Below are 21,348 nucleotides of genomic sequence, written 5' to 3'. Positions count from 1 at the left end.
TTTAACTTTGAGGCTAGTCACGTTTTTAAAAATGTATTTCTTCCTTCATTGTTTTACTGTCTATTTCTTGTAAATATTGTGTGCTGAACCTGTGACAAAAGAAGGAAGAAATACATTTTTAAAAACGTGACTAGCCTCAAAGTTAAAGGAGTTGGAACATTAAAGAACAGCTGGAAGCACCTTATCAAAATGGTCACTTAGTTTAAGGACTGTTGGGCTTTTTTCAGCATTTCAATGGTTTCTTTGCACTGATTGTGGGTAAAGATTTGAGATTGCCAAAAAAAAAAATCACCCCATCAGGGACCATTAAATGCAACATTAATTGATGCTTGCCAGGAAACCATGTAGACACTTAATTATAACAGCCAAAGTCAGGAAATCCTTGCCTGAAGCCAATTACACTGCTCCTGGTGGGATAATGTCCGAATGTACACATACATGCACTCACGCACACAAATTCTTATTTAACCATTTAAAATTGCCTCCACTGACAAACCTGATAGTTCATACAGTAAGTAACTCAATCATATGGTTCAAAAACTCAGGTTTAATCCCCGATGTTACTGAATTACATGATCTGAGAGGGAGGGGGAGGGGTGTGTGTTGTTTAACAATTGACCCTAGTATCCCCATATGTTAAGAATAGCCAAGGATGTGTGGAATGAGTTGAAACACTGACAGCATTACAAAGAGAATACTGACAAATTTTTCATTTACTGTAAAAGGCTATCAATGTACTGACAGCGTCCATTCTGGGAGTGTGGAACCATCCTGTTGCATGGGATGAGCTCACAAGAACGCCCTCTCGACATTTAGTCACGCGTGTGCACGCAAGACTATGCAATAGCCCCTGGGATGATGCCAGATTTACTTGTAATGCTTACAGGACAGGAAGTGAGAGATTCTAAGTAGTTATTTTTAAATAATATTATCTTGTTTAAGTTCCTTTTTCTTTTAAAACAAATGGACTTTTGCTAGGTTCAAAAATGTCTGCAGTGGAACACAGGGTGGGCAAGTTGACTGCTTATGTAAATGTCCAGCAATTACCAGGACAAAAGAGGAATCAATAGCTCCTTAGAATGTCACACTTCCCATTTGTGTGAACATTCCTGTCAAGCCAACAAAAGAATCTCAGACGACGTGACTCTTAAACCGGTTTTGTTTAAAAGAAAAGCACTGACACTCACTCTGACTTGGTGATGGTCCCTCAGTTATCTGATTCACTGATGTGAATCAATACAAAATCTCAGTCACGTGGCTAAAATTGCTGGGAAATAGTAAGAACTGCCAATGCTGGAGTCTTTGATAACACAGTGTGGAGCTGGAGGAGCACAGCAGGCCAGGCAGCATCAGAGGAGTAGGAAAGTTGACGTTTCGGGTTGAGACCCTTCTTAAGTTATCACTAAAATTGCTGGGTTTTGATCAGCTGACGTCTTACATTGGCCTGTTTGTAACGCCAGAAGAGAACTCATAAAGCAGCTCTAGGCTTAGCTAACGCCTGCCTGTGATCTCAATCTCAAATGGAATACAATGCGGGATAGTGTGAGGTTATGCACTTTGGTAAGAACAATAAAGGCATGGGCTGTTTTCTAAATGGGGAAAGGTGTCAGAAATCTGAAGCATAAAGGGACTTGGGACTCTTAAGGTTAATATGCAGGTTCATTTGGCAGTTAGGAAGGCAAATACAATGTTAGTATTCATTTTGAGACATTTAGAATACGACTGCTAAGGCTGTATAAGGCTCTGGTCAGACCACATTTGGAATGTTGTGAGCAGTTTTGGACCCAATATCTAAGGAAGGATGTGTTGGCCTTGGAGGGGAGCCAAAGGAATTTTATGAGAATGATCCCAGGAATGACGGGCTTAGAATCATAGAATCCCTCCGGTGTGGGAACAGGCCATTCGGCCCAACAACTCCACACCGGCCTTCTGAAGAGCATCCCACCCAGACCCAACCACCACCCCCCCCCACCCCACTGCCTATCCATGTTAGTCTGCATTCCCCCAGGCTAACCCACCTAGCCTACACCATGGGCAACTTAACATGGCCAATCCACCTAACCTGCACATCTTAGAACTGTGGGAAGAAACTGGAGCACCCGGCAGAAACCCACGCAGACAGTTGCCTGTAGATGGAATTGAACCCAGGTCCCTGGCACAGTGAGGCAGTAGTGCTAACCACTGAGCCACTGCACCAGAGTAGTTGAGGACTCTGGATCTGCACTCGATGGAATTCCAAAGGCTGAGGGGGGGGATCTCATTGAAACCTACAGAAAACTGAGAGGCCTGAATAGAATGGACGTGTAGATGATGTTTCCACTAGTAGGAGAGACTAGGACAAGAGGACACAGCTTCAGAGTAAAAGGACAACCTGACAGAATTGAGTTGAGGAGGAATTTCTTCAGTCAGAGGGTGATGAATCTGTGAAACTTATTGCTGCAGAAGGCTGTGAATGCCAAGTCATTGAATGTATTTAAGACAGAGATAGATAGGTTCTTGATTAGTAAGGGGATCAAAGGTTACGGGGAGAAAGCAGGAGAATGGGTTGAGAAACATATCAGCCATGATCGAATTGTGGAGCTGACCCGATGGGCCAAATGGCGTAATTCTGGCTCTATATTTTATTATGGTCTCTCTCAACGGCCTGATTTCTGGAAAGGATTCCATTCCAAACAGCTACAACACTGGCATCAACATGGAAAAATTGCCCACGTATGTATAAAAAGCAGGACAAATCCAACTCAGCCAACCATCACCCCACAAATCTACTCTCAATCATCAGTAAAGTGATGTAAGGTGCCATCAACAGTGCTATCAAGCAGCATGTAATCAGCAATAACTTGCTCAGTGACGCCCGGTTTGGGTTCCATCAGGGCCGCTCAGCTCCAAATCTCATTACAGCCTTGGATCAAACATGAACAGAAGGGCTGAATTCCAGAGGTGAGATAAAAGTGATTGCCCTTGACATCAATGCCACATTTGATCAAGCTTGGCATCAAGCAGCCCTAGTTTAAGTGGTACCAGGGGAAAGCTTTCCACTGATTGGAAGCCATACCTCACAGATGATTATGAACATGGAGTCAGTCATCTCAGCTCCAAGACACTTCTGCAGACGTTCCTCAAGGTAGTGTCTAGCCTACGTGTGCAGGATGCACAGTAACATGGTTGAAATGACCTACTAACCATGCAGTTCAAGGGTAATTAGGGATGATGCCCACATCCCATGAGCGAATAGAGAACCCCAAATGAAATGGACAGGTTGGGAACTAATCCCTTCACTAGGGTAAGTCAGTAACCCCAAAGTTCCATCACATGTTGTGAACTGCCACATAGGGAGTTTCAAGTGATGTTAAAACCAGATTTCTAACCCTATTTTTTCTCTCTTCTCTTTGAACATGCTTAAAGCAAAACAAAATTGTCTTGTTCAAGTTCCTTCTTTCTTTACATTTATAAAAAAAGACACTTGCTGGATTTAAAATGACCACTTCAAAAACGGAATGGGCATTTTGGCTGTTTCGAGAAATTCTCACCAATTATCAGGATAAAATCAAATTCACCATTCCTCTGAAATGTCATACCTTCCATTTGAATGAACAGTTTAGTTAAGCCAACTCCAAGGAACCAGACAATGTGTCTCCACATTCTGAGAAAGGGTCACTTGACCTGAATTGTTAACTCCGATTTCTCTCCACAGATGCTGCCAGACATGCTGATCTTTTCCAGTAATTTCTATTTTTGTTTCTGATTTACAGCACCTGCAGTTCTTTTGGTTTTTATTTAAAATGCCTCCACACACAAGTTCATAGAATCACAATACAGAAGAGGCCCTTTGGCCCATCATATTTGTCCTGCCAAAACTACACTGCTACTTACACTAGTCTCATTTACCCAACTAGGTTTATAGCCTTGAACGAACACATTTCAAATGCTCATCCAAGTAATTTTTAAAAGGTTGTAAAGTTTCTCACCTCAACTATCCTCCCAGGCAGTGCATTCCAAACCTCTCCATTGCCTCTAAAAACCCTCACAGTTAATCAACAAGCCCCCCCTCCTTTTAATGGAACCTTCAACTTAGGGGAACAGCTGCTTCCTATCCACTGTCTTTGCCCCTCAATCTTATACACCTCTACCAACTCTCCTCCCTACATTCTCTGCTCTTAAGTAAACAATCCAAGCTTATCCAGACTCTCTTCATCGCTGAAACGTTCCATCCAAGGGAACATTCTAGTGAATCTCCTCTGCACCCCTCCAGTGGATCCACATCCTTCCTGTAGTGTGGTTACCAGAACTGCAGACGAACCAAAGTATTATACAGCTCCAACATTACCACCCTGCTCTTATAATCTATGCCACAACTGATAAGTGCCTTCTTAACTGCCCTATTAATTTGTCTTGCATCTGTGAACAAACACCCCAAGATCCCTCTGTTCCTCTGAGCTTCCTTATGTCTAGCCATTCATTAAGTAATCCCTTGTCTTATTGCTTCATCCAAAGTGCAACATCTCAAATTTATCAGGGTTAAATTCCATCTGCCACTGATCTGCCCATCTGACTAATCCATCTGTATCATCCTGTAACCTAATACCTTCCTTCTCACTGTCAACCTTCATGTCATCCACAAACTTACTTATCCTTCCCACATTCTCATCTATATCATTTATGAATATCACAAGCAATAAAGGGATGCAGCAATGATCCCCATGGTATATTATTGCATACCAGACCCCAGTCCCACAAACAGCCTTCTATCTCCCATCTCCTGTCACTAAGCCAATTTTAGATCCATCTTACCAGGTTACCCTGGATCCCACGAGCTTTTACCTTCTTTAAATCGGTTTCTCCAGGCATTGTAGAGGCTAGAGGCGACAGTGGCAGTGGAACCAGGGACTCCTGGTTGAAATATGCCCGGAGCAGGTACTCCTGATTATGTGCATGGCAGTGGTGGTAGCTCGTACTTGTGGTAGGCTCAGAGCCAGGGACTCCTAGTTGCAGGGTGAGCGTGGCTCCATCACAGGACCCGACATTAGCGGCCCATCAGCGAGGTGGGCCCAGCAACGATGAGATGGTGCCTGAAGAGTGGTGACTCCAATGTTGATGGGTCTGTTGCAGGTATCGTTGGTCAGCCAGCTCAGGGCTCAAGACTCATGGTGGAGGTGGTGGAACAAAGATGGACTCTTTCATCTTTATCTTTTTATTCTTAAAACGTTCAAATGGTAGCAGAATGTGATGACAGTTAAAGCTTTTCACTGTACTTCACTGTGTTGTTCATTGTAGAGTACAGGTGACAATAAATCATTCATTCATTCATATGGGACTTTGTCAAAGGCCTTGCTGAAATCCATAAAAAATTACGTCAACTGCCCTACCTTCATCTAAACACTTTGGTCACCTCCTCAAAATAGTCCACCAGATTGATTAGACATGACCTCTGAAATAACTGCACAGAGGCTGTATCCTGGCACCAAGTCACCCTTTATTTACATGGGCTCTGACCAGCCAGATCAAAAGGCAGTCTCCTGGACCAAAGGACTGTTTCAATTACCTGTTTATACCTGTCAGCCAAAGCTCCGATTGGGGTTGTTAACCTGGGCCAATCAACGATCTCTGTCAATGAGATCCACCTGACCCTTGTTCTAATCACTACAAACTCCCTCTGGAAAAGCCACGCTGACCATTGCTGCTCAAACATAGTCTCTATTTAGAGAGGCAAACTTTTTTCCTTCAGAGTTTCTCCAATTGTTTCCCTCCTACTGATGTGAGGTTCACTGGTCTGCAATTTCCTGGTCTATCACCCTTCTTGTAAAGTGGAACCATATTAGCTATCCTCCAGTCTTCTGGCACCTCCCCTGTGGTCACAGAATGTAAAAATTTGGGTCAGGGCCCTGTAATTTCCTCCCTCACCTCCCAATACAACCTAGGATACAACTCGTCCAGATCTAGGGATTTGTCTACTTTTAAATTCATCAAAACCTCCAATACCTCCTCACTCTACGTCCACTTGTTGAAGAACTTCACAATCCATCTTCTCATTTTCTCTACTTTAGAGAAGCAGGATGCAAGTAAAGACAGATGGAAAGTACTCATTTAACATTCTATCAATGTCCTCTGGCTTCAAGCACAGATTGTTTCATGCTCCCTAATAGCCCCACCCTTGCCCTGGTTATTTACTTCCCCATGATATACTTTCAGAGTATCTTAGGATTCGACCTAATCTTTCCTGTTAGCATTTTCACATGCCCCCTCATTGCTTTCTTGAGTTTCCCCCTGCCTTCCTGGACTCCTCTAGGGTCTCTATGGTGCGGAGCTGGAAGAACACAGCAGGTCAGGCAGCATCAGAGGAGCAGGAGAGTCAATGTTTCGGGTAGGGACCCTTCATCAGGACTAGAGAGGAGGACCCTGAACCTCTTTGTCTCCATCTCCAGTAACCTTCTCAGCACCGACACCTATTTCAAACCCACCGACTCCCATAGCTACCTTGACTACACCTCCTCTCATCCACCTTCCTGCAAGAATGCAATCCCTCACTCTCAATTCCTCCACCTCCGCCACATCTGCTCCCAAGATGGAGCATTCCACTCCCAGAGATCCCAGATGTCCTCCTACTTCCAGGACCACAACATCCCCCCTTCATTGATCAAAAATGCCCTGAACCACACTTCTTGCGTTTCCCACACTTCTGCCCTCAAACCCCCTCCACCCAACAAAAATAAACACAGAAACCTCCTTGTCCTCATATATCATCCCACCAACCTCTGCACCCATCGTATCATTCTCTGCCACTTCCGCCAGCTACAATCAGACCCCTACACCTCACCTCTCACCTCCATCCAAGGTCCAAGACAAACATTCCAAATCCGACAAAGCCAGTAAGACCCATGATATTTGACTTGATGTTAGCTTCTACGCCACACAATGGGTTTGTTTATAGAGTCTTAGAATCAGAATAGTACAGCATGGAAACAGGCCCTTCAGCCCAAACTGGTCCATGCTGACCATGGTGCCCACTCAGCTAGTTCCAATTGCCCGTATTTGGTCCATATCCCTCTAAACCCTTCTCATCCATGTACCTGTCCAAAAATGTTTCTTAAATGTTGCTTTTGTACCTTCCTCAACCACGTTCTCTGCAGCCCATTGCATTTACACACTACTCTCTATGTGAAGAAGTTCCCCTCAGCTCCTTCTCAAATCTATCCCCTCTCACCTTAAACCTATGCCCTCTAGTTTTCAATTCCCCATCCCTGGGAAAAAGACTAAATGCATTCATCCTAGTTATGCCCCTCATGATTTTATACACCCCAATAAGGTCACCCCTCATTTTCCTAAGTTTCAAGGAATAAAGTCCTATCCTGGCCAACCTCTCCCTACAATTCAGGCCTATTAGTCCTGGCAGCATCCTCAAATCTTCTTCGCACACTTTCCAGTTTAACTGTGTCTTTCCTATAACACAGGGTGACCAAAACTGGACACGATAGTCCAAGTGCAGCCTCACCAACAACTTATACAACTGTAACAAAACATCCCAACTCCTATACTCAGTGCTGTGACCGATGGAGGCCAGCATGCTAAATGCCTTTTTCACCACCCTGTCTACTTGTGATGCCGCTTTCAACAAACTATGTACTTGTACTCCTAGCTCCCTCTGTTCCACAACATTCCTCAGGACCTTACTATTTACTGTATAAGTCCTACCTTGGTTTGACTTTCTAAAGTGCAACACCTCACACTTGTCTGTACTGAATTGCATTTGCCAAACCGCAACCCACTTCCCCATCTGATCAAGATCCCTCTGTAATTTTTGATAACCTTCCTCACTATCAACGATACCTCCTAATTTTGTATCATCCACAATCTTACCAATTATGCCTTATACATTCACATCCAGATCATTTATGAAAATAACAAATAACAAAGGTGCTAGCACTGACCCCTCTGACACACCACTAGTCACAGGCCTTCAGTTCGAGAAACAACCTTCAACCATCACCCTCTGCTTCCTACCATCGAGCCAATTTTGAATCCAATTAGCTACCTCTCCCTGGATCCCATGTGACCTAACCGTCATGACTAGCCTGCTGTGCCGGACCTTGTCAAAGGCCTTACTAAAGTCCATATTGACAACATCCACTGCCCTACCCTCATCTATCCTCTTGGTTACCTCTTCAGAAAACTAAAAGGATTTGTCAGATATGGCTTCCCGCACACAAATCCATGCTGACTATCCCTAATCAGATCTTGACTATCCAAATGTTGACTGACCCTGTCCCTCAGTATCCTCTCCAATAACTTGCCTACCACTGATGTCAGGCTCACTGGTCTGTAGTTCCCCGGCTTGTCTTTGCTACCCTCTTAAACAATGGAACAACATTAGCCACCCTCCAGTCTTCCAGAACTTCACCAGTGGCTAAAAATGAAGCAAAAATCTCTGCAAGTGCCTCTGCAATTTCTTCCCTAGCCTCCCACAATGTCTGAGGATAGACTTGATCAGCCTTGGGGGATTTATCCACCTTAATGTGCTTTAAGACTGCAAACACCTCCTTTCTGGTAATGTGTATGTTGTCTGAAACATCCCCAACTGTTTACTTTACTTCCTTAGCATCCATGATTCTCTCCTCAGTTAACACAGAGGAGAAATAGTCATTAAAAATCTCTCCTATTTCCTGTGGCTCCACACATAGACATCCACGTTGATCTTTAAGGGGACCTATTCTGTCCCTAGCCACTGTTTTACTCTTAATATAGCTACAGAACATCTTGGGATTATCTTTAACCTTATCTGCTAGATCCATCTCATACCCTCTTTTTGCTCTTCTGATTTCCTTTTAAGCGTGCTCCTGCACTTTTTATAGTCATCCAGGGATTCACTTGAACCCGACAGCTTAAACCCAATGTCTGCCTTCTTCTTTTTTCTGACTAGAGCCTCAATATCTCTCATCGGCTAGGGATTCCTAAACCTGCCAGCTTTTCCTTTCACCCTAAACTGTCCCTGGACTCTTGATATCACACTGTTAAAGGACTCCCATTAAAATCATTCCTTTTCCTCAAACAGACTCACCCAATCGACTTCTGCTAGATCCTGCCTAATGGGCCCAAAAACTGGCCCTGCTCCAGTTCAGCACCTTAACCTGTGGACCTGTCCTATCTTTATCCATAACTAAGAGAGTTATGGTCCCTGGACACAAAGTGCTCTTCGACTGACACTTCAGTCACTTGCCCGACCTCGGTTCCTAACAGGAGGTCCAGTGCTGCACTCTCCCGAGTAGTGCCCTCTACATATCAATTTAGGAAACTTTCTTGGACACATTTGACAAATTCTCCCCCTCTGGGCCTTTTACACTCTGGGTGGCCCAGTCAATACAGGGGAAATTAAAATCTCCAACCAATACTACTCTATTATTCCTACAGGTGTCTGCAATCTCTCTACACATCTGCTCTTCTAGTACCCGCTGGCTATTTGGGAGTGTATAATACAGAGTGACCATCCCCTTCTTGTTTCTAAGTTGTAATCATATGGTCTCATTTGATGACCCCCCTTAAGATTATCCTCTCTAAGCATGGTTGTTATGTCCTCCCTTATCAAAAGGGCAACTCCCCCTCCTCACTTACTTGTACTTCTGTCATGCCTGTAGCTCTGTATCCTGGAACGTTAGGCTGAGAGAAGGGCTGGACAGCTCAGTTTCTGTCATGGCTATAATATCCCAGTCCCCAGAACCAATCCATGCTCTGAGCACATTTGCGTTGAAATAAATGCACTTTACACCAGAAGTCTTTTCCCTCCCTTTATTGTACTCCTGATTATCCTGAATAGTAAAAGTGCTCTCGATGGCTAATATATTTTACCCTGACTTCTCGATGGCCCCTCTCTTATTCAGAGTCCCACCCTCCTGCCAAACTAGCTTAACCCTTCCCAGGTAACAGTAGCAAATCTCCCCACAAGGATATTGGACCCAGTCTGGTTCAAGTGCAACCTGTCCCTTTTGTACAGGTCACCTCTATCCCAGCAGAGATCTCAAAGATCCAAGAACTGAAAACCCTGCCCCCTACACCAGCTCCTCAGCCACACTTTCACCTGACCTATATTTCTATTTCTATCCTCACTAGAAATAGTTTGAAGGGTGATTAAAACAATCCCATTAGCTGAGGTAATTCAGTCCAAAACCCCAGTCACATAACTGAGCCTGCCAGGCTTTCAATCAGTTTAAACTTCTTTCAAAGGTATGCTTGTAACACCAGAAGAGGACACATCAAATGCACCTCCAGACTTAGCCAACACAGTGTCTCTGATCTTAAACTCTCTCAAAAATAGATTTCTAGAAAGAACATGTATTTCATCTGCAAACTACACTGATTCCTGGTTTACACTGTCACTTGCAATTAAATTACATCTCAGCCCCTGCAAAAGGAATGTTTGTGCACAGTCAACTGACAGCATTGCCACTGTTTACTGAACTACTGGAATCTCTATTTCATGTCAACTAATGCCTATTTCTTTAAGTTTAAATAATTTATAACTTCTTTGTCTTTCTTCCTTCCTTGGTTGTATGTATCTGAATGTGTGTTGCGAACATTTCCCTGAGTTTTAATTGCAATAATAAACCTTAAAAATTGTTTTAGCCCTGGAGAATGTGCTCTGGGTCACTTTTATTTTGAAAAGTTAAGACATCACAGACAGGTTTTGGGGAAAAACACATTCCATTTTTAAAAAAGGGGAAAAAAATTTAAAATCACCTGTAATGAATAAAAGAGGAGAGCAGTAAAAATGAACATTAAAGCCACTTCCCCTCTAATCCATGGCACACTATTCTCAATTACCCATTGAAAGCCCTCTGAATGTCTGCCTTGAGTTTTCCTCTATGTATTGAAGATAACTTTTAAGATTATGGAAAATCAATTCATTTAGAAATTAGATGGTGGGCACACAGCTTGCACTGGGAGACTACAAAGAAGTTATTAAGCTATCACAACACATCAAATATGTGTCCGTTACTAATCAGTCTCCGTAGTATCAGTCAAGAAAAGGCAAGAGTAGAAAAGGCAAGAGTAAGTATCCTCTTCAAGGACAGTGGGCCAATTGGACTAACATCTACAGATACAAAAACAGAGGTTGCTGGAAACGCCCAGCAGGTCTGGCAGCATCTGTGAAGAAAAGAAATCAGATTTAATGTTTTGGGACCTGAAACGTTAACTCCGATTTTTTTCTTCACAGATGCTGCAAGACCTGCTGAGCTTTTCCAGCAGCTTCTGTTTTTGTCCCTGATTCACAGCATCCGCAGTTCTTTTGGTTCTTATTTAACATCTACACATGTCAGTCTTCACTTCTAATCAAACATTAGCTCTTTATTTTATTTTCTAAATCTCTGATTTTATGCTATTCTTGATATAATTAATAATATTTTTAGGAGGGGGTTAGGGTTGGCTGGAGCATGGGTTGCTCTGGAGTTTGTCCAAGATTGATTCAGAGGCAGGAAGCAAAGAGTAACAGGCAAAGGGTGTTTTCATGACCATCAGGTTGTTTCAGTGGAGTTCAGCAGTACTAAGCATGGAGACCCTTCTTGTTCATCATATCTATCAATGAGCTAGACTTGAATGTAGGAGACATGATTGAGAAGTTTGCACATTATAAACCAGGTGGCTACTTGATTGATAAAGAAGAAGAAAGCAGTAGACTGCAGGAAGATATCAATGGGGTAGCAAGATGGACAAACAGTGCAAATAGAGATCGCTCTCAATAAGTGAGGAATAATACATTTGGGGCTAACAAGATAAGGAAACACACTATAAAACGGGAAGACACTGAGAAGTGTGGAGAAACAGAAGGAACTTGGAACACACATTCACATAACTCTGAAGATTGGTGCAAGTAGATAAAGGGTTAATAAGGTGTCAACAAGAAACTTGTATTTATTAATTAGTCAGGCATAAAATACAAAAGCTGAGAAGTTACACTCGAATTGTATAAAATTCTAGTTACTTCACAGCTGGAATTCTGTGTGCAATCCTGGTTCCTGTGCAATAGGAAAAATATTATCGCACCAGAGATGGTCCAGAAGAGATTTATGAGGATGTAGTCTATACTGGAGAATTTTAGTTCTGTGGAAAAATTAAATAGTCTGGAGTTATTTTCTTTGGAACAGAGGAGACTGAAGGGGAAATTATGTGGGATGTAGATACATTGGATAGAAAGACACCAAGAGGTCCTAGTTTTCTATAAGACATGTCATTGATGTCTGATATCTGCATACCCCCACACCCCAAAAAAGATTCCAGTTGCAGTCAGAATTCTTGGTTCATCATGCTATAGAATATAACTAAAGTAGGAACAGGCAGAAAATATTTAAATATTTATATCTTACAAAATACAATAATTCAAATATATATTGAAAGAAAAGCCTCTGAGCAATGCCAAAAAGGATCAACCTACTCAACGATCAATAAGAAAAGATGTGCATTGTTGCTTGTGGTATAAATCTGGTATGAGGCTATCAGTAACTACTAGATAGTCACGCAATCACCCTGTCACACGCATTCCACATTTACCTTTAGCACAAACGTGTTGTCCTTATCGGGCATTTCTAGTGGCATTGTGGTCCTGACCTTGACGATTGCAGAGAGTGGGATGCTGACTCTGGGCTTCGTAGACTGTTAAAGAAAGTATCAGGTTATTATGTGTCACTGATCACATCAAAACATCGAGCAGAGTTCAGACACTGGCCAAGTAATCCTTCTCAAACTGGTCCTTGAAATATTATTGGAAAGCACAAACCAGACTGCCTTAATGGAGGTATCCACCATTCATAAAGAGTCATAGAATCAAACAGCATGGAAACAGACCCTTCAGCCCAACTCCTCCACACCGACCAGGTTTCCTAAATTGAACTAGTCCCATTTGCATGTATTTGATCCATATCCCTGTAAACCTTTCCCATTCATGTACCTGTTGAAATGTTGTAACTGTACTCGGCTCTACGATTCCTCTAGCAGCTTATTCCATACACACACCATATCCCTGTTTCAGAATTTTAAATCAATTCAGTTTTATTTTATCCTACTTTGTCCCTGTCTCTGTTGCCCAGCCAGAATTGAGACTGACAGACTTTTAACCAAACAGGGGAACCTCAGGTCATAGCAGGCGGACCAGGAGTTGTGGATACAATCAGATCAACCTCTGAATAGCTGTGCAGGCTCAAGACAACAAATGGCCTCATTCTTTTTCAATTTCTTACATCCTTATGGTCACAAACGTCAGCCCTGGAATCTTCACCATTTCTGCCAACATCACTGTGTCACATCAGAGAGGAGTGTTGACTGACTCTCTCCATCTATCGATGGTCAGACAGCAGTCTTGCCGAAAGGCTACCTGTAGCAGGCAGCTTATCCATTATTGATGGAAAAGCAAATTGAGCGAGATGGAACGGGTTTCGATTCACCGTTACTGGTTTTGTGCATGAAGAATTTGCAAACGCTCTGTAGGAGACTGAACACGACCCAGTGCACATATTGCCACCAAAAGGCTTTACTCTTGGAAAACCTTCAACTTTCGTTTTGACATCATCAAATACTGTACTGTCCTCTCAAAACTTATTTATAATCAATTTAGAGTGAGCATAAAAATAAACATTGTAACTGTATGCATGTGTTTTATTTGAAATTATGTTTGTTTGATTTTTCAGTGTGGCTCAGTTCCATGATGGTGCAATAGAGATGCAACGTTTGTACACCAAGGATTGCAAAATCTGTGATCATGTTCTGGAACTAGGAGCTGGGGCGCCATGCAAATTGTTACTGTAAAACATCCAGTCTCACCATGTGTTCTTGTAGTGGATGGATTGCTGCCAAACTGATGGGATTTTTCTGCACAGATTTATTAATCTAATCAGATAATAACAACAACATGGTAGTAAAGGGAATGTGACAGCATTGGAAGAGAAGCTGGTTAATGAATAGTACATGGAGGGTGGTGATTAATGAATGGTTTTCAGGTTGGACCTGTGGAAGCGGTGATGTTGCAGGATCAATTCTAGAATCACTTCTTAATATGTTTAAAAATAACCTGCATTTGGAGATGGAGATATATTAAACTGGCAATCTATAGAAAAAAAAGGGGAAAGAAATATAATCCACTGCAAATGCTCAGCAGGTCTGGCAGCTTCTGTGAAGCAGGAAACAGAGTTAACATTCAAGGTCAAAGATCTTTCATCAGAACTAGTTCAATCCTTTCTGATGAAAGAGCGTTAACCTGAAACATAAACTCTGCTTCTCTCTTCACAGAGGCTACCAGAGTGGCTTAGCTTTCTCCAATATTTTCTATTTTCCTTTAAAATTTCCAGCCCCCACTGTACTTGGTTTTTCTTTTAGGTGACTAAAATAGGGAGCTGTATAGGTGATGACGACATCAAGGAAGTCATAGAGTTATAGTGTGTGCAATACAAACGCTTTGGTCCAACCAATCCATGCCAACCATGTTCATGAGCTAAACTAGTCCCACCTGATTGTGTTTGGTCTCTATCCCTCCAAACATTTCCTATTCATGAACTTATCCAAGTGTCTTTTAAATGTTGTAACTGTATCTACATCCACCACTTTCTCTCACAGTTCATTCCACACACGAACCACCCTCCATGTAAAAAGGTTGCTCCGCCTGTCCTTTTATAAATCTTTCTCCTCTCACCCTAAAAATATGAACTCCCCCACCCTAGGTCAGTGTTGAGGGTCGGTGTGGACTCAATGGGCTGAATGGCATGCTTTCACAGTAGAGGGATTCTATATTACCAATATGTTATAGGGAAGGGCCAGGCTGATGAGGGCAGACACCAGAAAGGAGATCAACATATGAAGACACAGAGGCCACAGCTGATGCATTAAATGAATACTTTGCATCTGTCTTCATTAAAGCAAAGGATGCTGCCAATGTATCACTAAAAGAATTGTAGAGAAATCAATATGATTTAAAAAGAAAACAGGCAAAAGAAGAGCTACTTAAATGCTTGGCAGCAATCAAAGTAAAATCATTCTTAAATCCAGCTGTGATACATTTTAGGTAACTGAAGGAAGTTCTGCCTCCACAATTGATATGGGGTAGTGTCAGATCACTGGAGCGTTGCAAATATTTAAAACATGCAGAAGGGTATACCTAGCAATTAAAAGTCACTTCACTGATTTGTCAATATTGGGGAAACTTTCAGAGTCAATGATCCAAGAGAAAATCAATTGCTGTTCAGTTTACTACATGACAGCTTGCACAGATTTATCAAAGACGAACCATGTTTAGCCAATTTCAGATATAACAAGGTGTAGAGCTGGATGAACACAGCAGGCCAAGCAGCATCAGAGGAGCAGGAAGGCTGACGTTTCGGGCCTAGACCCTGCTCGGCCTGCTGTGTTCATCCAGCTCTACACCTTGTTATCTCAGATTCTCCAGCATCTGCAGTTCCTATCTGTTTAGCCAATTTCATTTTGGTAAACTAATGGAGAGTGTTGATCAGGCTTGTGTAGTTGATGTTATGGAATCAGAGTCATACAGCACAGAAACAGACCCTTCGGTCCAACCAGTCCATGCTGAACATAATCCCAAACTAATCTATTCCCACCTGCCTGCGCTTGGTCCACATTCTTCCAAACATTCTTTATTCATGAACTCATCCACATGTCTTTTAAACATTATAACTGTACCCACATCCACCACTTCCTACAGAAGTTCATTTTACAGAGTGGTTGGTGGGTGTCTTTTTTGAAAATCTTTCTTCTCTCACCTTAAAAATATGCTTCCTCGTCTTGAAATCCCTCATCCTCGGGAAAAGACACTTGCCGTTCACCTTATCTATATCCCTTGCTATATTATAAAATCTCTGTAAAATCACCCCTTAACACCTCCCCACTCCCATGCTTTCAAAAATCAGAGAAACCTGAATATGTTCAGCAACTTGGCCCCCTCCACAGCCTTCAGTGGTGGGGAATTTCATAAATTCACTAGCCCCCAAGTGAGGACATTTTTCCGATTCTCAGTCCTAAATGGCCTACCCTATATCCCAAGTCTGTCTACCACAGTTCCAGACTCCACAACTAGGGAAAACTTCCTTCCTGCACCTAGTCTGTTTGGTTCCACTACAATTTTACACATTTCCGGCAGATCCTCTTTCATTCTTCTAAACTCTAGTGAATACAGGCCCAGTCAAACCAATCTCTCCTCATAGACAATCCTGCTAATCTAGTGAATCTCTGCTGCATTCCCTCCACGGCAAGTATATCCCGTCTTTATCATAGAATCCCTACAGTGTGGAAGCAGGCCATTTGGCCCCTCGTGCCCACACCGACCCTCCGAACAGCATCCCACCCATACGCACACACATCTCCCACCCTTATCCCTGTAACCCTGCATTTCCCATGGCTAATCCACCTAGCCTGCACATCCCTTGACACTATGGGCAATTTAGCATGGCCAATCCATCTAACCTTCGGATTAAACATCATTGGACTATAGGAGGAAATGGGAGCACCCAGAGGGAACCCTCACAGAGAGGGATTTGCAAACTGTCCAAGGGTGGAATCGAACCCAGGACCCTGGCACTGTGAGGCAGCAGTACTAACCACTGTGCCATCATGTCTCCTATTTAAAAGCCAACTTCTGCTATCTGTTTAGATTAAATGTCCACAGAACCATTTTACTGAGGAACAGCCTTCAATTAGCTTCCAGGCCTTGCCACACAAACAAAACAAAAAGCTTGTTTGGTCTGTTTTTCTTTTAACACAAGCTGTAACCCACAGTCCAAAAGTCATCTTTAGCTCCCAACAAAAATTGATAAAAGGATAAAATAAAAATAATTAAAAATAAGTGTGGGTTCTAACAATAAATTAAATGGTACAATTTCGAATGAGATTCAGAAACAATATATATGCAAAACAATATGAGACGGTAGTTAAAAAGAAAGGATCTTTTGTACCACAAAAAAATGTCATTGGTATGATGCAGGACAAGGCTCCAAGTCTCTGCACAGCCCCACAGCTACTGAAGCTAAAAGCTCCCTTGCCAGTTGTGGCAATTGTCATTTTCCAGACAGTAAATAAAATATGTGCAAGTGAAGAGTCATGGGATCTTTAAAAAAGGCAACTTCTGTGTAAATAAAATGAAATGCCACTATTAATCTGTTATTGAGCTGGCAAATAAAATGGTGGTAGCTATCAACAGCACTTGATGGGAATGTATAAGATTGTTACAGAGGATTCATTCTCTGTAGGTTTTTAAATCGTGCCAAAAAGGTGAACAAAGGAGGCACTGTTTATTCAGCAGTATTTTCACGACGGCCCAATCTTAGCATTCATGCAGCATTGAGAAATTTGTGAATTCTGCAGTCAACACAGCTTCTGCGAACAGTTCTGAAGAATACCAATACTGTGCATCGCTATACGTAATAATGTAGCAGCCCTTTGTGAGCCAAAATAGTTGGAGCCACCCTGGAGAAGCTGGAGCATAGAATGCCTCCTATCATTGATAGAGTCAAAGCAAGCATTATCACAGCTAGAATGGTCTAAAAAAAATACACACAGGTCTTTTCTTTACTAAAGGAGCTTCAATCCACACCTGACAGGCTTCCTGACACTGTTTCTGTGTCAACTTGCCAATTTGTTGAGGTTTTTTTTTGATGATTTATCTGTTGATTTCCCAAGGAAATGTCATCTTTCCTGTAATTGAATCCTCTGTAACAAATTAGATCAGTGGTGATATTGGGCTGAAGACATTGTGCCATGTCAGAGAAGGGAAAGGTGACCTGGACACTTTACTCTAGGAGACAGTCACATCCCTTAAATTAGGTCATTGAAACGTGGTCTAGGATTAACAACAGGAAAGGTGCGATTGCGAGTGAGGCAGGTATGGGGACACAAGGGGTAGCTCTCGAGGAGCCTCAGTCCTTGAAACTGTCCAACTGTGATGAGGTTCTTGCATCCTGTCAGGACAAGAGTGGAGACTGCAGGGATGATGAGTGAACTGCACAGGGAGCCATTCAAGTGGGGGCAGGAAACAGGAATGTAGCAGTGGTAGGGGGAACAGTATAATTTAGGAGATAGATTTGCTCTCTGCAGTTATGAGCAGGAGTCCTGAAGGCTTTGTTGCCTGCCTGGTGCCAGGGTTAAGGACATCTCCTTGGAACTGGAGAGGAATTTAGAGCAAGAGGGGAGGGATCTGTTTTTTGTCATCCACATTGGCACTAATGACAGGGGACAGGATTAGAAATGAGATGTTGCAGGAACATTTAGTTAGGAGCTAAACTAAAATGCAGAACTTCAAGATGGTAATCTCGGGATTACGACCTGAGCAACAGGTAAACTGGCATAGATTAAATAAAATAAAGGAATGAAATGCATGGCTTAAAGGCTAGTGTGGGTTTCAGTGCATTGGGCACTGTAGAGTTATTGAGCACCGACCTTTCCACACTAGACCCATAACCTTAACTGCTACGACATTTAAATGCTCATCCAACTTTTTAAAGGTTGTGAGGTTTTCCACCACAACTACCCTCTGAGGCAGAGCATTCCAGATTCCCACCACCCTCAAATATTCTCTAAACTTCCTTATATTTATGTCCCATTGTATTGGCTCTTCAATCAAGAGGAACAGCTGCTTTTGATTCACCCTGTCCATGCCTCTCAATCTTATACAGCTCTGTCAGGTCCCCACCAACCTTCTCAGCTCCCAAGAAAATAACCCGAGCTTATCCAGCCTCTCTTCATAGCTAAACCATTCCATCCCAGGCAACATCCTGGTGAATCACCTCTGCACTCCCTCAAGTACAATCACATCCTTCCTATTGTATGGTGACCAGAACTGCACACAGTACTCTAGCTGCTGCCTAACCAAAGTCATGCACAGCTCCAACATTACCTTCCTGCTCTTATAATCTATGCCACAACTGATCAGCAGCCTGAAGGAAGAAGTTAGCTCGGTAATGTTATCTCAACCTGACATCCTGAGGATCAGCAAATCTTTTTATGCCAGGCCGTATGACACGAAGCCCACAGACAGAGCAGCCTCCCATCGTTCCTATCCTCTATTACAGAGATCTTAGACAACAGAATACGGGAAAGGCTGGACCAGCTGTTACCTCTGGATGAGCTGACCAAGGCCCCTCGAGTCCCTAGAAAATAAAACTCCGGAAGGCAACTGCTTACAGACCAAGTTGTATTGGGCTCTGAAGAATTTGACTGGCCAGGACCTGCTGGAGGTGAATGACAATATGCTTCTGGTAGGTACCATGGGCAATTCCATGAGGAATCATCACCTGGAGTAAAGTGTCAGGTCACCTTTCCCCTCCCTGACATGGCACAATGTCTTCAGCCCAATTATCAGCCATGATTGAATGGTGGAGCAGACTCAATGGACCGAATGGCCTAATTTTGCTCCTATGTCTTATGGTCTCATCCACAAGCGAAAGGGAGGAAATTAGAAATTGGCGACCAATCTCGCTGCTGAATGCAGATTACAAAATCCTGTCTAAGGTTATCTCCAACTGGGTCAGGTCTTCGTTGGGATCGAGGACTCACCCCAACCAAACCTAGCAGTGGGCAGGACAATCTCTGACAGTCTGTCAGTCCTTGGGGATACGGTCACCTACGTGCAGGACAGGGGGGTGGATGCCTACCTCATCAGCCTGGATCAGAAGGCAGCCTTTGGCAGGATATCGCACACCTACATGTGGGATGTGCTTCTCCAGAATGGGCTTTGGGGAGGGAATCTGCAATTGGATCCGACTGCTGTACACCAACAGCCTCAAAGGATGGGAATCAGAAAGCTTCCCAATTAGATCCGGAGTCAGGCAGGACTGCACACTCTCCATCTTTAACTGTGCGTTGTATAGAACGCTTTTGAGAGCATCAGGAAGGATCGAGCCCGAGGCGGGTGACTATTCCAGGTAGCGGTGGCCTGCAGGTCAGAGTCTCCCTGTAAAGGGACAACATCGCTGGATTTCTGCTTGGATCCGCTGTCATGAGCATCAGGAGCCAAGGTAAATCAAGGCAACAGCGAGGCCATATTCTTTAGGAACAGTGCTGACTGATCCTGTATCCCCTCACAGTCAGGGCAGAATACCTGAAGGTGCTGGAATATGGTTCCGAGGGTCTGGACATGCACAAAAACTTGGGAGAACCGTATTGCCAAGGCGAGGTAGAAACTGAGCTTTTGGGATCATCACTCCCTCTCCATTGCAGGTTAAAAAAAAAGCTGGTCATCAGGTACAAGGTACTCTCTCTGTGGTGCAGGACTGACCCATTCCCAGAACCTGTGCTCTTGCAGTCACCCATGCCATTTTCCACTTCTTTTGGGAGGTCAAAGATGGGTGGTATCCACAAGGACACCACGTACAAAGCTCTGGATAAGGAGAGGAAAGAACATAACCAATGCCACCTTCATCCTGCGGCCACCTTTGTGTGGCTGCATCAGGCTGTGCAGAGACCCTCAGTACACATACACCAAGTATCACTATGTACTGAGGTTCTACCTGTCCCCAGCGTGGCAAAGGATGGGACTGGCCTCAGCACCGCAGAACGCTCCAAGTAGTTGGGACCATTCCGTATCACCTGTCCTTCATGGAAAAATTTGCAAAGAAAAACACCTTTGACCACAGGTTGTTCCCTGAGCAGATATCAAAGTAATTTTTGCTTTGGGGGTGGGGGTGGTGCAGTGGAGGAGGTGTACCAACTGTCACACATCTCTTCCTGGAATGTGCCTTTGCAAAGTAGGTCTGGAGAAAGATGCATGATTCTTGTGAGTTTCATTCTGAGCAGCTCCATCACCCAGGACTCTATGCTCTGTTCCCAGGGACGCACACCGAGACAAACATTGACTGAAGACCATCGACTCAGTGAAAGATACTCTTTGGACTGCCTTAAACTTTTTGGTCTTCCAAAGCAAGGAGCTGATGTTGACCGAGTGTTGCAGACTGGCACATTCCAAGGTCCAGGACTACGTGCTGAGGGACGCACTAAAGCTTGGGGCAGATGCTGCCAAGGCGCGGTGGGGAAAGACCACTATCTGGGGTCTTTCTGCCAAAGTAAATTGGAGGTCAGTTAGTTATCAGACACTCCCAGTGCCTCGATTATATGCAAGTAGTATCCTGCATAAGTCTTTGGGTTGTTGGAACCGTCAGGCGAAACTGTAATGTAGTGTCAAAGGGATCAGTGCTGGGGCCAAGGTTATTTACAATATATTATTTCAGGGATAGCAGGAACTGCAGATGCTGGAGAATCTGAGATAACAAGGTGCTGAGCTGGATGAACACAGCAGGCCAAGCAGCATCAGAGGAGTAGGAAGGCTGACGTTTCGGGCCTAGACCCTTCTTCAGAAAATGATTTTCTGAAGAAGGG

At 43.4% G+C, this 21,348-nt stretch overlaps 1 protein-coding gene across 1 annotated transcript in view; it reads right to left on the bottom strand.

Moving 5' to 3' along the window:
• Nucleotides 1-21,348, bottom strand: part of LOC109915327 (SH2B adapter protein 2) — a 125,375-nt gene that overhangs the window by 52,660 nt on the left and 51,367 nt on the right. The window contains exon 4 of the mRNA XM_048612402.1: nt 12,535-12,636. Coding sequence (XP_048468359.1) covers nt 12,535-12,636 — 102 coding nt within the window. The remainder of the gene's footprint in view (nt 1-12,534; nt 12,637-21,348) is intronic.

This window comes from Rhincodon typus, chromosome 26 (genome assembly GCF_021869965.1).
Source record: "Rhincodon typus isolate 14 chromosome 26, sRhiTyp1.1, whole genome shotgun sequence".
In the NCBI taxonomy this organism is placed as follows: Eukaryota; Metazoa; Chordata; class Chondrichthyes; order Orectolobiformes; family Rhincodontidae; genus Rhincodon; species Rhincodon typus.
This window is presented reverse-complemented; position numbering and strand designations above follow the sequence as displayed.